General features: G+C 49.3%; 2 protein-coding genes and 1 long non-coding RNA gene across 5 annotated transcripts; 1 reads left to right on the forward strand and 2 right to left on the reverse strand.

The window, feature by feature from the left end:
• Positions 1-2,582: 2,582 nt before the first annotated feature.
• LOC117837485 (mitogen-activated protein kinase 5) lies at positions 2,583-7,574 on the forward strand. Of its 3 annotated transcripts, none has more exons than XM_034717124.2 (6): positions 2,588-3,031; positions 3,336-3,465; positions 3,569-3,706; positions 3,858-4,190; positions 4,284-4,467; positions 7,175-7,574. In XM_034717124.2, exons 1-6 carry the CDS (start codon positions 2,862-2,864, stop codon positions 7,345-7,347), a joined length of 1,128 nt encoding a protein of 375 aa, XP_034573015.1. In that variant the 5' UTR covers positions 2,588-2,861; the 3' UTR covers positions 7,348-7,574. The 3 variants fall into 3 exon arrangements, with proteins under 3 accessions (XP_034573014.1, XP_034573015.1, XP_034573016.1); XM_034717125.2 differs by lacking the exon at positions 2,588-3,031 and adding an exon at positions 3,042-3,244; XM_034717123.2 differs by having other exon boundaries at positions 2,583-3,031; positions 3,858-4,467.
• A 686-nt stretch (positions 7,575-8,260) lies between these two features.
• On the reverse strand, positions 8,261-11,185 carry LOC117837486 (L-ascorbate peroxidase 1, cytosolic). Its single transcript, XM_034717127.2, has 9 exons — positions 10,982-11,185; positions 10,688-10,862; positions 10,522-10,587; positions 9,371-9,419; positions 9,130-9,215; positions 8,967-9,046; positions 8,737-8,839; positions 8,607-8,665; positions 8,261-8,529 (listed from the first exon to the last, which is right to left on the reverse strand). Exons 1-9 carry the CDS (start codon positions 11,098-11,100, stop codon positions 8,514-8,516), a joined length of 753 nt encoding a protein of 250 aa, XP_034573018.1. The 5' UTR covers positions 11,101-11,185; the 3' UTR covers positions 8,261-8,513.
• Positions 11,186-14,697: 3,512 nt separating this feature from the next.
• Positions 14,698-17,500, reverse strand: LOC117840299 (uncharacterized). Its single transcript, XR_004636989.2, has 3 exons — positions 16,993-17,500; positions 15,983-16,462; positions 14,698-15,458 (listed from the first exon to the last, which is right to left on the reverse strand). It is a non-coding gene; the product is annotated as an uncharacterized lncRNA (long non-coding RNA).

Here is a 17,500-nt window from a genome sequence, read left to right on the forward strand (position 1 = left end):
CCCGTTTTGCCCTCTCTCTCTCGCGCCGGCCCCCCGCCCCCCCCCCCCCCCCCCAACCCCCCCGGGGGGGTCGCGAGGAAGAGAGACAACTGGGCTGACCATTTAGTACGGCCCGCAACATAATAAGCCAGTCTTAGCCCGGCCCAACAGTTGGAGAGATCGTCCAGCTTTCCAGTGTTTGATGATGCAGGGGGACCCTTTTTCCAAAAAAAAAAATGATGCAGGGATCTGCTCTTAATACTAGGAGCCATGGAGCATGTATGACCCTGTTCGCTTCAGCTTATTCAGCTGGCTTATCAGTCACCAAACAGTATTTTTCTCTTATAATAAATTAGCCATTTCAACTTTTCAGTCGACTTGTAAGCTGATACAATATACAGAACCTGAAAGTTTTAAAAAGAGAATTCATCATTGGAGATGATGGTACCAAAAGAACAATATCCTGGTCGTTATTATTAATATACTAGCTGGCTGCTCGATCCTCCTCGATGTCATCACATCAAAACATATGATCTACCTGTCGCAAACCAAACTTTGCATGGTACGTATTAGCATCACGCGAATCAACACTCAGCTTGTTAATCGTACCGGCACGCCAAGTACGATATCTTATGAGGCTGTACTACCTTTTTTCAAACTTGTTAATTCACAAGATAGATGGATGCCCGTAATTTCAGCAACTTGTCCCTCCTCCAATCCGAAAGAATAACAGGGACCGGAGATACTTTGCTCGACTCGCGCATCACGCCCTCCCCTGATGCTTTTCCCGGCAGGATAATAGAAAGTTCGGCTTCGCAATCATGGCCTCGGTTTCTTAGCCTCCCTTGTTCCAATCGGCCGGGCGATACAGTACTGCTAGCAGCAACCAGTACACATCAATTAGTTGCTACTGGTGGTGTTCCTCATCCGTTCGGCCATTTTTCTGGGAAAATTTAGGGCCAGGTCGTCGCGGCACTGCACCATCAGCTTGTAGTAAAGTAATATAGCCTGCAATCCTGCATCGAGCCGCCATGCCTCGACCTTGTCTTTGGCTCCCTGCTTAACGGTAAGAGTATCCTCTTCGGCACTTAGGTATCTCTATCTTTTTTTAAGGGGGTAGGTATCTCTATCTCATGACAGTGAAACTGGTGGTGCGAGTGATAATCCTCGATGCGATCCTGATGCCTATTTTAATCGGCAGTACACGCAAATGAGTTTGTATTGTACTGTTCTGATTTTCTGAACCGCGCAGCGGATTGCATGGATTAAGACTCGTAACTGGTGACCGATGGCCTTGTTCGACGAAGCAATGATCGGCCTTCCCAATCAGGATAGAGATACTGATAAAAAGGATGTACCCAGTGCGAAAACTTATATGTATAAGGTGGGATCTGAAGAATGGAATTTCTATACAGTCTTATCTTTACCCTTGCAAAATTCTTTTAAAATTCGATACTGATGTGGAATATTAATCGGCAGTACACGCAAATGAGTTTGAATTGTTCTGAACTTGTGATTTTCTGAACAGCGTATAGCAGCTTGCATGGATCAAGGCTCGTAGTCGTAACCGATGGCCTTGTTCGACGAAGCAAAGATCGGCCTTCCCAATCATTTTCGCCATTGGATGACAGATTGGCTGCGCCTTTCTGGCTTCAAATCATTTTGCGAGCAAGCATGGACGGGATGGCCATTCCTCTTTCTTTGAACTGTTTCCGACCACTTGATCCAGCTCTCCACTGTCCCACGAATCCACGATCATTCAGTCATGGTTGCTGTCGCCGTCTCGGTGATCACAATTACTTTCCACAAGAAAGATCTTGGTGGTCACAACAAAATAGTTAGTTCCAGGAACTTTCAGCCCCTGTCCCTATCCGCGCATTTTAGATCTAATCCGTGTATGCACAACAAAAGTCATTTTTCTTTATTTCTTTTGTATGGTATGGCTTATTACTTTTATCGTTGTGTGTTTCTAATCCGTGTCTGCACAGCCTTTAGTATCTAGATTTTGTTCGTATCAACGTGCACGGCGCAGGACACACCGTGGCCTCGCCGGCGACAGAGCAAACGAACCACCCACGACGGGGCACCCCAGAGAGACGGGTCCGAGGAGGGAACCCGCAATCCCACAGCACCACGAGCTCAAAGACCAGCACTACTAGCTCTGGACTTTGGAGTCGGCCAGCCGGGAGGGTGTTTTTTGGCGTTCCCCTTTCCACACGTCGCCGCGGCTTGAACCAGGACGACGACGCCGGCGGCCGGTCAAACGCCACCAGGGACAGGGCACGGCCGGCCACGCAGACCGCATCATCCGCCCTGGCCCAACGGCCACCACCGCGTCGCCATGCCAACCTCTCTCTCGCACCCCGTCAGCCGAACCGCGTGGGACGCTACCCAGCCTACCATCCCGATCGGGTCGGTGCGTCCCCGTTTGACCGTTGAAACGCGCCGCCCGCCGTCGGATCCGGCGGGACTTCCCATCGCCGCCGTCCGTAGCAGCGCCCCTGCCCACGCTTCGCTCAAGTGGAAATCGGGGGGGGGGGGGGGGGGGGGGGGGGGGGGGGGGGGGTGGTCACGCAGTAGTCTACTCCGGCTCGCTTTCTCGTAACCTTCCTCAGCTGGATGAAGTCCGTCTGGGCCTCCCGGGGGTTGCAGGCCAGCAGCAACGCCCAACGCCCGCTCTGGCCTCTAGCCGCCGCCCCCTCTTTTATAAATCCCTCGCCAGCGCTTCCTCTTTTGACAAATCGGTCGAGAGGGGGTGGGGGAAGACGATAAAGTCAATCTGCTTGATTTGGGTTGGGCTCGTGCTTGCGAGGAGTGAGAAGGCGGCGGCGTCTTCTTCTTCTCCGAGGGGGGTAAGTTAGCTAGAGGGGAGAGGAGCGAGGATGAGCGGAGGAGGCATGGACGGGGCTCCGCCGGTCGCCGAGTTCCGGCCGACGGTGACGCACGGCGGCCGGTTCCTCCAGTACAACATCTTCGGCAACCTGTTCGAGATCACCAACAAATACCAGCCGCCCATCATGCCCATCGGCCGCGGCGCCTACGGGATCGTCTGGTACGTTCTCTGTTCGACCCTTGCGGCTAATCGATTTGTTGCGAGTTGCGAAGCTGGTTGCAGATGATTGGCAGGTGTTAGGGTTATTAGTTCATAGGAGGATGGTCATCGGGTCATGGATTGATAGGGCCAATCATTTCCTTTTCTTAAAAAATACTAGAGTGAGTGCTGCAGTTGAAGCAGGTTCGGTTAAATTTAGTATCGCAGTGGTTGGTGAGCTCTCGAATCGAATGAATACTTCACCTTTTATTAGGAGTGGTTGATTTTGTTCTGAAAAAGAAAAATTCCGTACGGATGCGCGCAGCTCGGTGATGAACTTCGAGACGAGGGAGATGGTGGCGATCAAGAAGATCGCCAGCGCTTTCGATAACCACATGGACGCCAAGCGCACGCTCCGGGAGATCAAGCTGCTCCGGCACCTCGACCACGAGAACGTAAGCACGCATAAAGCACGCGCGCGCGCGCGCCGTGATTTGCGTTTCAGTTACACGATGATGTGTGGGACTGAATCTGACGCCGGGCATGGAAAAACAACAGATCATAGGCATCCGGGACGTGATCCCGCCGCCGATCCCGCAGGCGTTCAACGATGTGTACATCGGCACCGAGCTCATGGACACGGACCTCCACCACATCATCCGCTCCAACCAGGAGCTCTCGGAGGAGCACTGCCAGGTAACTACTAGCTGAAAAGCTGTGATCGCACGCAAAACTGTTGTTAATTGATGACAGAACTAGTCAGACAAGACGCCATCGACGGTGTCGCCGTCAGCTTGCTAACGATCTGACGGAGTAATCTCTGTACGTGTCGGCCGTCGTCTTGCAGTACTTCCTGTACCAGATCCTGCGCGGGCTCAAGTACATCCACTCGGCCAACGTGATCCACCGCGACCTGAAGCCCAGCAACCTGCTGCTGAACGCCAACTGCGACCTCAAGATCTGCGACTTCGGGCTGGCCCGGCCGTCCTCCGAGAGCGACATGATGACGGAGTACGTGGTGACGCGGTGGTACCGCGCCCCCGAGCTCCTGCTCAACTCCACTGACTACTCGGCCGCCATCGACGTCTGGTCCGTCGGCTGCATCTTCATGGAGCTCATCAACCGCCAGCCCCTCTTCCCCGGCCGCGACCACATGCACCAGATGCGCCTCATCACCGAGGTAACTTTCGGCGTCTCGGGTTGCACGATGGCATTTCAGTATTTCACTCGTGTATCTCTGACGCCTTCGACCTATCATCATCATCATCGGCAGGTGATCGGGACGCCGACGGATGAGGAGCTCGGGTTCATCCGGAACGAGGACGCGCGCAAGTACATGCGGCACCTGCCGCAGTTCCCGCGGCGGCCGTTCGCGAGCCTGTTCCCGAGGGTGCAGCCCGTGGCGCTGGACCTCATCGAGCGGATGCTCACCTTCAACCCGCTGCAGAGGATCACAGGTCAGCCACACCGGCTCGCCGCCGCGGTTTTGATTTGCTTTTCTTTTATCCTCGTGCAACTCGTGCGGCTGCTGAATCTTTGGGTATACTCCACGTGCGGTTTTCTATTCTTGCGTGTTGACCGGTGGTAGAATCACTGTTCACTACCATATTGACGTCGGTGGTTAGTAGTACGTGAGGGCCACTGGCTACCCTTGTGTATAGGCAAGGAAACACTGGCACATTTCCGGGTTGGCATCAAGTAGACATGGTACTGGCGGCCTCCGGTCAAAGAAAGAGGCGTGCCCTGAGCTAGGTCTGTCCGTCCAATTTTGAGTAGCTTGACTGTTCTGGTCAGGTTCAAATGCAATCTTCTTTGTCCAAAGTAGAAACATTTAATAATCCGCAGGGTTTTGTCAGGGTTTCCGGTCAGGGTTGGGTAGGTTTCTTCGTTGAATTGAGACCATAACAGTCTAACGGAAAAGGGCGGCGTCACTTCTGTCATTCTGTCATGAAACATTTAAGCGCTATACCCTTGTATTTAAGGTCCACTGCTAGTTCGCTACTTGCTAGCATGAATCTCACTTTTGTTCAGTTTGTTGCCTACCGTTCAACTGATAGAACAATATCCCAGTGGGCTTGCAAATTTGCAGCTAAAAAGCTGATCCACAGCAAGTTAGTACAAGACAAAAGAGAGTAGTAGAAATTATTATTTTTTTAAAAACAAATCAAGCAGGAGAAACGCCGATTATATTAAAAAGAAGAATAAACTCAGACCAGGCAAAAAACGAAAAAACAACAAAAAAAAACAACGAATACCGGCCAGTTGGATTGGACATCAATCCGCGTTGTACCACGCCAACGTACTACTGAAAACACAACATCGGCCGGTTGGATTGGGGCATCAACCGGACCTCTCTCAACTCTGCCTGGTCGAATTAGGATATCGACACAAGCCTCAACAAAAGACTCTGCTCGATCGGATTGGTACATCGATCCGGGCCTCAACTCAAACTCACGCGCAGACAACATGGTTGGTCAAAAGGGGGCAGCGGCACCACCATGACACTCCACAACACCGGTGCTCGTGCACCAACAGCAACACCATCACCAGGGCACAAGACTGATAGAGGATAACCCGTCATTACCGACAATGTCCCACATCAGGCCAGCCACTGCTATGCAGGGCTAGCCGCCGTGGTTCGCTGCAGGCCGTGTAGCTATCGAGCCATCAGATCCGCTTGCGCTTCCAAACGAAGTTGTCCTACATCGGACTAAACTCACCAAGCAAGGCTAGCCGCTGTAGAATGCTGCAAGCCGTCGAACCAATACAGGAGCAGCTGTCTCCGGACATCAACTGCCAACCACGTCCCCCGAGATCTGGTTGTACACTGTGGCACCAAGCAGCCTCGCCTCATCGAGGAAAGCAGGGTGCTGGCAGTGCATCTGGCAGCCATCAGAGGATCACCTCCACGCAGGTCTCTTTAGTGAAGCAGATCTGTCAGCCACCCCGTACCACGCCAGCCACATGCCAAATTCGTGGTCACAACTGGCGCACGGCTCCTCCCTACCGTCGCCCTCATGCCAAGCAGAAGTCTTGCCCTCTAGACACCGTTTCAAACATCTACTTCCAGTCGCCTTCCGCCACCGCGGGCATCCGCACCTTAAGTCATTGACTAGGCCTCCACCCATTCCACCACGAGGCCCAAATCCACCATGGTCGGAGCTTCGCATCGACACAGCCGCCGCCATGCGTGATCGCTCGCCGCCAAACAAACAGGGAAGCTATCGGGGCGCTGCCCACCACCATCAGAACTCCGAAGATGACACCTTCAAGAAGGACACGATGCTAGCTGCGCTGTCGCCGCCCGCCCAAAAAACTTAAGCAAGGTTTTCACCTAGAGTTTCCGAGAACGACGCGAGGAGAGTGACATGACAACGTCGCTAACAGGAAATTGCGGTGCCCAAAGCGTCGCCGTTGTCAACCCGGCACACTGAGCATGACTTTCGTCCAACACCTCCCCCGAGCAGCTGCCACAAACTTCCCCACCCGTCATGGCTACACCAACACAAACACCTCCCTGCAACCGCCCCGTCACCAACCAGCCGCCTTAGCGCGACCGCCACCGCATCCTCCCTCGCGCGTAGGCATCGCCGCGCAGTCACCACCCAACCCGCACGCCGTTGTGGTGCGGTCTCCTCCTCGCCCTGTGCGCCGCCGAGGCCGCACGGCCTCCCTCCTTGTAGAAATTGCTATTGCCACAAGACAAACCTTTTGTACATTCCTTAAGAGAAACTGTGTAACTATTCTTGTTTTTCGTTCTGTATATTTTAAATCTTATGCATCCGAGTCATCAAAGTGGTCCTTGCTGAGGAGAGAGCTCTATATGCATTCAAGTTTGTGTCCGTGCCTTTGCATTTCCACTTATCTTCAATTTGCAGTGTTGCTGCTTTGCTCCATCCTCCCTTATTTATGCCTGCTTTGGAGCTTTCTCCGCATTGCTTTTGTCGAAGTGGCGATGACCACTATGTGCAGAATAAACACGTTCGATATGAAAAGAAACAAACACTACAGAATTACAGATAATCTAAGTACTGACTCCAGACTTTGGTTCAGACTCCTGTACCGTGTTCAGACTAGCAGAGTTTTAGCTCAGAGAATTCGTTAAGGTCCAGGTCTCATGTCTGACTAATTTCAGTTCTCACCGAAATTTCTTTTGCCGTGCAGTTGAAGAGGCGCTGGACCACCCGTACCTGGAGCGATTACACGACATCGCTGACGAGCCCATCTGCACGGATCCGTTCTCGTTCGACTTCGAGCAGCAGGCTCTGACTGAGGACCAAATGAAGCAGCTAATTTTCAACGAGGCCATCGAAATGAACCCGAATTTCCGATATTAGATTGGATCCCCAGATGTACGGTTCACATCTATGCATGTTGTTTGTAAATAGGAGTAAGATTTAAGAGCCGGGTAGACTGAACATTGCATTTGTTTGTTTGTTGATGTTCGAGCCCACCATCCTGTCAGTGTAATGCTGTGTAAGCTGTTCCTACTAGTTTCAGGCGTCGCTGTAATCTATTGTACCAAGAATAAAAGGTTTGGAGCATGATTTTCGAATTTCGAGCATACCGACTCTCAATTTTGTCTGCTAACTTAACGAGTGCAACGTTAACGAGTGCAGCGTAGATTTAGAGTCAGAGCACACAGAGAGGGCAGTACCATGGGCTTGTTTGGAACTAGCTTGTGCAAGACGCCTCAAGTATTGAAAAGTTCCAGTCCTAAAAAAAGAAGTTTTGAAAAGTTCCATAAACCATTAATACTTTTAAAACTTTGCACATACTGCATGTTATGGTACAAATCCATGTTGTTTAATTCAAATTAGAATGATAAATTTCAGGTACGTAAGCACTACTTGCCTATGTTAGTAAAGCTAAAGCTAGACATGTTCATTAGAATGACAAATTTCAGATACGTGAGGACTACTTGCCTATGTTCGTAAAGCTAGACAGACAGCCTGGTGCCTCAAGGGTGATGAAGCGAGTGATCACAGAGTAATGTCCCAAGCCGAACTGTGGAGCTTAACTAGACGGGAAAGCAGGCGTGTCAGTAGCTCAGAACCAGATTGCTCCAAATAAACCTTCGAGCCAAGACATCTATTCCGCCTCAAAATGCTCAACCAGTCTACACGCCACCACAAAGAATCAGTACAAAGAGCACAACCAATCAAGCACACAACTCAGAGAACGATACCAACGGAAACCAGATCCAAGAACAAGGCAGAACAATATCTCAGGCATGCACCGATTCAAACATGGTTTAAGGCACCAGAACGTACTGCATTCACAAGATAGATCATAGATCTTGTAGTTTCAGTGGCTTACAGCATCAGAGTCTAGCCAAACGGACCACATTCAAACATCGACAAGTACCTAGAACATCCAGGGCGACGAATTTATTACAGAGAAGATACTTGGTAATCTGCTGGTTCACACTAACTCCAGATGCAAAACAAGATTACACGATCCCATACAAGCAGCAGTACGTAGTAGTCTAGGATAGGCCATTTTATGCATCAGCGAACCTGCAATCCACAAAGGAAAACAATCAGATTTGTTCCAACGACTTAAGCACAAAATTGAGTGGGCAATGGTTACTCACCCCAGTTCAGAGAGCTTGAGGTGGGCCTCCTTGTAGTCATCAAAGAAAGCCTTCTCATCCTGTAACGCAATCAACAATTAGCATCTCTTACATATCTCCAAACTCTGGATGCATTGAACTGGAGGCATACCGCAGCATATTTCTCCACAAGAGGGCGGAAGGCAGGGTCGCTCAGCAGGGCTTTGTCACTTGGGAGCTGAAGAAGGCCCTCCTTGTCACCACTCACAAGTTCCCTACAGAAATATCGGATGGCTTATTAGTGTCTAATAACATTCAACTGCCTAGAATGAGATAACAAAGGTAGTTACAAACATCACTTAATTAATTCCAATTCCTTTTTTAAACAAGCTGTAGACTCACTTGAAGTAAGAGTTGTCAAAGACCAAAGGGTTTCTAGTCCAGGCCCCCTCAAAACCAGACCGCTCCTTGTGGCACCTTCCCTAAAGAAAAACAAGAAAACAACATCAATGCATGCATACATATTACACAATGATGAAGCAAACATGAGTGGACAGCAACAAACCAAGGTGTGGCCACCAGAGAGGGCAACAATGTCCTGATCACTCAAGCCCATCTGCTTGCCAAAGACCTGCCTCAGATGGTCAGAACCTGGGTAAGAAGACAGCAAGCAAGCTGTAAGTGATGGTTCTTGTGTCAATTTAAAAATGAGATTCAACACGACACCAAAGCCCCCAAGGAAGAATGATGAATACAACCAAACAGTTCAACATTCATGGCAATAGTATTAAAGATTAGAGGCCTACCCTTAGTAGCATCAGGAAGGCGGCCCTCAGGTGGCGGCTGAGGCTTGTCCTGAAAAGGACAAAGGAAAGATGTAAATACACTGAGCATTAGCAAACACTGTCATGACCCAAAAAACATTGAACAAATAAGACTATCACAACTAACACTGTCATAGTCTCATAGAGCAATGTTATCATCAAATGTTCACTGACACCTGACACTATGCAATCACAAATCATGGAGACACCCTACAGAGAGTTAATGGTCTGGTGGTATCAATATTTTGCTGTACATCAGCCTAATCACAAGAGAGTATGCTCAACTATAAACAAAAAAGAGAATCAGCAAGGGGGGCCTGGAGCCCAGTTTGGCCTCCACTGGCTCCGCCCCTGTTGTATTGAATATATATATCATAAAAAGCTGAGCATGGCTTGCCGATGGATGACACGAATACAAAATGATAAACAATAGATTTTTCCCAAGATAAATCCAGCATTCCAACACTAATATTCAGAAGGAAGGCTATCTAGTATTCTTGTCATTCTCTATTTGCAAAACCAGCACAAAAGAGACAGATTAAGTTAGACCCAGTATCTTAGGTAACATATAAGTTGATGAGAAGTGATTAGTCGCGACATCTCATAGTACAAAGTATGAAACATGCATAAGGTCCATTTGTGTGACTCAACAATCACATGCAACAGGAACCAAGGAATGAATCAGTACAAACAAACAATTAACAAACTTCAATCCTATGCACAGACTGAAAGCTGCATATCATATATGGACAGACATTACAGTAAATTACTATGTTACTTTGACATCACAGAGGCCGACCATTTCGTTACCAGACATATCACGCAAACAATGAACCCATAGCGCAATAAGACAAAATTATTGTCAAGAGCAAGACATGGGCCCCAACCTCAAACAAACCGATGTGAAGACTAAATTATAAGATCACGTGCCATGAATAAATGGATATGGTTGTCTATAAGAGGCACCCACCAAACCCATGATAATACGCTCATAAATCGGTGGCACTAATTGGAGTAAACAACCAGGATCTCACCATACTACCTTTCCCACTCTCCTCCTTGGACATTTCGAATCAAGGCCTTAAACCCAGGTAAAACCCCAAAGGCAGTAGAAAAGGGATGGAAAGTCTCACCTCCCTACCGGGGTGGAAGGGGATCTCAGGTCCACCGGTCACCTCCACGGCCACAACTCCCGCAAGCTACGCACCAAAACAGAGAACAAAAAAACCGTCAGAAACCGCATTCATTTAGGGGCGGATCGAAGCGTCCGACCAGATTGCTGCGAGATCGCGGGCGCACCTGGTACAGATCGGCGTACGAGAGGATGGGGAACTCCTCCTTCACGGGCTCGAGCATCCGCACCGCGATGTCCAGGCCCGCGTTGGCGCCGTGCGCCTGCTCCGCCGGGTTCTTCATCGTACCGAAGGGGCCGCCGGTCTTCGTCGACACGTCGAACGTCCCCGCCGAGTGCCACCTGCGCAACCAAATCGAAAGCCCAGATCAGGCCACCGAAAACTACTGCCGACGATCCGGAAGCACGCGCGGGGTTAGGTAGCGGAGAGAGAGGGAGGGAGGGAGGGAGGCGGGGCTTACGCGAGACGGAGCATGAGGGGGGCGCAGCTCTTCTCGGCGATGAGGGCGCGGAGCTTGCGCCTGGCCTTCTCGACGGCCTCCTGGTACTCAGCGCTGACGGTCGGGTAGCACTTCGCCATGGCTGCGGGCAGGGAGCTTCGGATCGGAGAATGCGATGCGGCGGTGGGAGAGATCACAGAAGCTTATGGGGCAGATGGCAGCCACGCTCCCCCCAGGGGTTTATATGGAGAGAACCGAGAGGCAGACGACGGAGGACTGGGAGAAAGGGAAGCTTCTCGTAGGGCGCATCCTGGCCACCGATCCGAGACGGGGTGATCGTGCGGCTAGAGGAGAGGTACATTTGGACGGGCGTGATTGGCCCGGTTGGCCTGCCATTTGGGCGCATTCTATTTTACGCCTTTACCCCTGAACAGTAGGCAGACGGGGGAAGGTAGGGATGATATTTTGGTCATTCCGTTGCGCAGTAACGGCGGCGGTTCGTGGCTTCACGGGCGCGCGGGGCGCGTGAGGCGCGATGGTTGGTGGCCACTGGCCTGGTTGGAATAGTATTGTTGCCTCGTGCAGTGTGCCGCCGGCCTGATCCATCCAATCTCCCACACTGTTCGCTGGGGCAGCCGCCCGTGTAATTTTCGCCGTCCTTGCAAACGGGCAAAATGGCCCATGCGTTTGGTACACGTACACCTTGTCGTGAAGGCGTGAACGGTGATGGACGCGATCAGATGGACGACCAGCAATGGGTACACCGGACCACACGCACAGATCCGTTTCTCCTTCTCAAGTTTTGGTCCAAGTTTTCATCTCCGTGTGATGCTTTTCTCACGCAGAACTCAGAAGTTTTTGTCTCATTTCTCAATTTTCTAATCAAACAAATCGGGGTACAGGACGAGCAGCAAATGCTTGCGGCAGTTCTTGAACGGGTATGGATGGAAAGTTGGAAACACGCTGCTCCGCGCGATGACATTCCACCCTGGCCCCAAAAGCCAAATCCAGAGTGCGCGATCTGCCATTGCGGCAGCCATTTTTTCCGATGCAGAACATGATGCCCATACATCACTAGTTTGAATTTTTGAAAAAAATCTTGGGGGGCCTGGTCTGAAGCTGACCGTTCGGTCCTGCCGGTCTTTCAAAGAACTTTAAGTTGACGGGAAGACGGGCGTGTGAACGCCAACTGCAAAAGACATCTCTCGGGAACTTGCGTTTCAATTTTTGTTGGTTATATCATTTGATTCGTGTATGAAATAGTTTAAAATAATAATGATCATTATGTTTGGTTGGGTGAATTATACCAACTCTTTCACGATGAAACTATCACACTTAATACATTATTCACTAATAGAAGTGAACCATATAGTATCAGTAAATTAGTTGAGGATGTGTTTTGTTGGTTGTATGATTTGATTCATATATGGAATGATTCAAAATACTAATGATCCTTTTGTTTGGTTGGATAAATTGTACCACCATCTTACTTAATACGTTATTCTACTTAATTAGAGGCACAAGCAAATTGGTTTAACCACCCCTATTTATGATCATCCATGCATGCATCATGTGGTGCACGCAACCAAACATACACTGAACCCCACCATTCACAATCATCCATACATATATCATGTGATGCATGCTCTTAGTCAGGCTGAGTGGTTCGGTGCCAGACCACGGACGACCCAAAGATGGGTTAAAAGTTAAACCAGGCGGACCAGCGTGCGAGCTTTTACATCTCAAAACTGCAGAGTTAGCACGTGAAAAGCAAAGACGCTTGACCTCATTCGACTTCCAGTAGACAAACAAAACGATGGCCTCGAATCCACTGATCACTGCAGTTGTTGTACAAAATAAAATAAAAAAAAAGAAGACGTAGAGAAAGACGATTAAAAAGCACGGTATCAGCGAAAGCCGTGGCCGAGGCGAGCGACGGAACGGAACGGAGGCATCTTCTTATCCGAGCCGGCCAAGGTGGGTAGTACTCTGTACTCGGGCGGCTAAAAAAATAGCCCACCTCTCCTCCCCCGTTGCCCATTGGTGCTGCGAGGAATCCACACCAACCGCATCGAAAGCAAGCAAGCGCCGCGACAGCGGGTAATGGCGCCGCGCGGCGGTGATTCGCGCGGAACTGATGGCGATGGGGACTCCCGCAGCCGTCCGGCGGCGTCCGCGACGACGCCGGCGGAGAATTGTTTTCCTTTTCCTCCGGCAGCTCCACTTGGTGGGGGTGGACCCACGTGGGCTGCTTTGCGGGATTCGCGACGGCGGCTCCCAACTGCACAGAAGCGTTCGTTGTCAGCAATCGAAGCATGAGGCCATGAGCAGCGCGTTTTCGTTTCCGTCCCGGATCACGCGACGAGCGCGAGCAAAGGCCGTGAACTAGCAGCGTGTTCGGCTGGCTGCTGCTGCTCGGCTCTCTGTCGCAGCAGCTGTAGCACGCAAGCTGCAGCAGGCAGCAGCTCTCTGCTGCTGCAGCAGCCAGCCGAACGAGCTGTAGATTTGTATCTTCGTGGGCCAACTTGACGAGTTGGGTCGAATTGCGCTGCGAGCGACGACGAGTGAGTTCAGCAGGAAGGAGGCCCATTCGCACGATGACACACGCGGCCTTTCTAGGTTTGCAGACTTGGAAACAAGACATCCGATGGAGGCCCATTCGCATCTCCGAAAAGGCAAATCTGGGCCTGCTCGCAAGCTACTACATTTCGAGGGCGAAATAGAACCGGAGGCCCAAGGCATCCCTAACCGCGCAGCCTAGCGTATTCGGAGTTTCAGTCGATCACACAAGCAAATGGCGTAGCGTATTCGGAGTTTCAGTCGATCACACAAGCAAATGGCGCAACTCCGTAATGTGATGTGAATGTGTGATGAGTGGTTTGTGAGTTGTGACGACGACCAACGAGTGGCTGGCGTTTGGTCAAGCTAAAGTCATAGTCCACGGAAAATGAAAACCGGACACCACCGACGAACAAACGTGAGCTAGTTTTGAAAACGTGCTATGCTCCGCTCCGCTCCGCTCCCAGGCGCGCCATGCATCAGTGGACACCGTAGCCAGCGGCGGCGCCGGAGCCACCTCCAGCGTACCCGTAGCCGCCGCCACCGGTCAGGTCCTTTGATGATCTTCTTCTTGATCTCGCCCCTCCTTGGGGTACGGGTTGCCGTAGGCTTCTTCGGCGGGTCGGCTCCGTCCATGGTGTCACGTCGATCGCGTCCACAGGAATGCTGGCGGTCGAGATTCGAGAAGGGCAGCCCCGAGAGCTGAGGCTGGGACATGGGAGCGGAGATCCGACAAGTGGTTGTGGATGCGATGATGTGTCTTTATCACGAGTCACAGGCTCACAGTTCACAGTTTGGCACTTTGCACACGCGCGCGCGCTCTCAGCTCAGATCGCCCGCAGGACTCGCCTCGGAGGGGAAAAAAAAAAGAAGCTACAGTAATTGCCTTTGTTAAGCATTTCCTCTTTTGTCCGCATTAGAGTTTGGCCGCAGCCCTCGTTGATTGACGACGACGTAGGTGGGCTCTCACGTCCTAAAAAAAACGCACATGGAAAGCCGGAGCGGCTGTTCCGATCAGGCAGCACAGATAGTCGCACAAGCAGCACTTGTTACTAAAGCTGTGGCTATACGAATAGGCATACGCATATAGGAAGACTGAATGCCTATCCAGCAATCGGGGTGGAGGTGATGTTGGATGGAACCGGCTGCTGCGTTGTCAGCCCGTGCATATTAAGTAATAAAAAGGAAATTCAATCCTATTTTATATATCACAAAGCAATTTGGTTACAAAGATTTAAGCAACTAGTATGAACATAGCCATCTCTACTCCATGAGTCATGATGCAAGGTTCTCTTTGTTTAAAAGGAGCACGGACCATTCTGATGCCAACTTAAACATCCCGCCCATCACAATTGCCCCCTTGCTACACTTGTGCTTCTGGGCGGTGAAGCGGAGCTCATGGGTGCTCTTCCTGACATGCCTACCAAGCCCACACCCAAGTTTCTCCGATGCTATCTCAAATAGCTTCAATTCACAACCTAGTTCCACGGCCACCACTGCAGATGCTACAGCTACCATGGACGATGACAAGCCACCACAGCAAACCTGACATCTTTCTTCCCCTCCTCTGAGGAGGGTACTGAAGATGCATACGCGTTGTATAGCACCGTCTCATCCAAGAGTCCACAAGTATATGCCGTAACCGTACTAAGGCTGTAGCCTGCCATGGCCCTCTTGACTTTGACATCTATGGTCGCCTCCACAGCAAATCTGAGAAGAGCAAAGCGGATGTCAAGCGGTCCAAGAGGGCCAAACAGACGCACTTTGTGCAGCTGGACTTTCGGAGCCATTGGTGACTGCTTGAAATCAAAGCGACCATTCACGAGCACACCATCCTCCAAACACCATTGTTTTTAACCTTGAGACAGTATTCAACAATGACATTAAAAGGGGCCGATATCCCTCGAGCTGGAGGGATCAACAATAGATCAGGTGCATCCTGTTTTCAAAAACAATATTAGTAAAAATATTTTGCAATGACACAGTTCCAAAAGGAGCAAATTTAACAAGAATACAATTATCTAGACCATACTATATAAAACTACAGGTTCCATAATAGCTAGTACAATTTAATACTATAACTTTGCTCGGTAAAAGACAGAGCAAAACAGGTGTACATTTGTGTTATATGAAATATTTTTTTTATTGTTGGATGCAATTAAAAGTAGCTTCAAGTAAGCTGCTAAAAATGCATAACTCACACGGTAAACACATCAGTTGATGTAGCATCCATGGCTTACCAGGCCTAGGAAATAGTAAGTAAAATAACTAGCAATATTTATCTATACTCAATGCTGAAGATATCTGATACGTCATGTACTAGGATGTAGTGATACGGAAGTGGTATTGCATAACATTGACCAAGGAAGCTACAAGTGAGAAAAAAATGATTTGATTCAAGATATAAATGGAAATACACAACTAATTAATAGACAAAACTCCCAAACAAGATTCAATACTAACCGGAGTAATCTCTTGGGCATGATCCGATGATCGGTAAAATATATAATTCCGCAGATGATCAATATCATCCCGCACTGCGACGAAACCATAAATGGTCATCTTCTCACCGTGAGAGAAATCACCGGCAAACTTCATTGAAAAGAATTGAAGATCTGACGATACATATTCATATGCACAAGGTTCGGTGAAGCACTTGCTCCCCAAAGAAGCTAATATTAGCAAAAGTAGATTCATGAGGATCAAACTGATATAGTTTAGAAAAGTGGAACGAAAAAACTTAACATTAGAAGGCATTACTAGGGTTAGTGTTTGTCATTCGGAATTGCCTATGCCACAAATGAAAGCACCTAGGGGAAGGACAACGAGGCCTAATGATGACATAACTAAAGTGCTCCTTGAAGGTATCATTCAACTCATCGATTCTGTCATAGTAGTCCTCGATATCCTTTTGATATTTGGCACTATTCTTCAAAGCCTCATCTGTATGAAAAATAAATATTGTATCATGAGCACTTGGTTAAAAATTAAGATGCACAAGGAATAAACCAACCCAATGAATTAATGTACATGCTAGATATACAAGTATACAACACTGCTTACCACCAAAATCTGCAGTACACACTTTTAAAAAAAATCCGTAGTACAAAGTTGGATAATAAAACAGAAACGAAACAAGAGGTACAAGAGTCCCAAACTACAAATCTACAAAAAAAAAAGATGGGAAGTATCAACCGCCACTAGCCTAGTGCTATGTAAAATTGGTCATAAAGAGACGAACACCTTCAAATAATCAAGTCCACATCAAATAGCCTTGCGAAATCATGTGCTCATACATAAAGCAGTATTAAATAACTAACAAGTTGGGTGACACAGATACACATGCTGCCTAAGAAAACATTAGGTGAAGTAAAAAAAACTCTCCCCATATGCTTGGTTAAGTATTCCTGATGCTAGCATGCGAGTAAATCATGTTCAATCAAACACGCATCAAGTTTGCTGTGAAGGCTTACCAAGCAAGGCTCTGAAGGACTCTGAAACCTTGTCAGTATTCCCGGTCCAATGACTTGGGTGCACTCCTAGTACAGCCTCCCAGAACGATTCATGAGCAATGTACTCTTCTTCCTCTGGTGATAACAGGATGATGGAGGCTTGAGGGATCAGACAAGTGGGTGTGGATGCGATGGTGCGTCTCTATCACGAGTCACAGGCTGTCACAGGCTCACAGTTCACACTTCGGAACTTCGCACACACGCGCGCGCACTCTTAGCTCAGATCGCTCGCTGGACTCGCCTCAAAAGCTAATCGCCTTTGTTAAGCATTTCCTCTTTTGCCCGCATTTGAGTTTGGCTTCAGCCCTCATTATTGATTGGCGACAGACGAAGGTGAGCTCTCACGCCCTCAAAAACGCACACGGAAATAAAAGCCTTGCACTTGCACGCCAACTAATTAAGATTTGTATGGCGAAGAAATGCGCGAAACCATCGTGTCAGATTAGAAATCGGACTCAAATCATAGGTC

This window comes from Setaria viridis, chromosome 9, assembly GCF_005286985.2.
Source record: "Setaria viridis chromosome 9, Setaria_viridis_v4.0, whole genome shotgun sequence".
Lineage (NCBI taxonomy): Eukaryota > Viridiplantae > Streptophyta > Magnoliopsida > Poales > Poaceae > Setaria > Setaria viridis.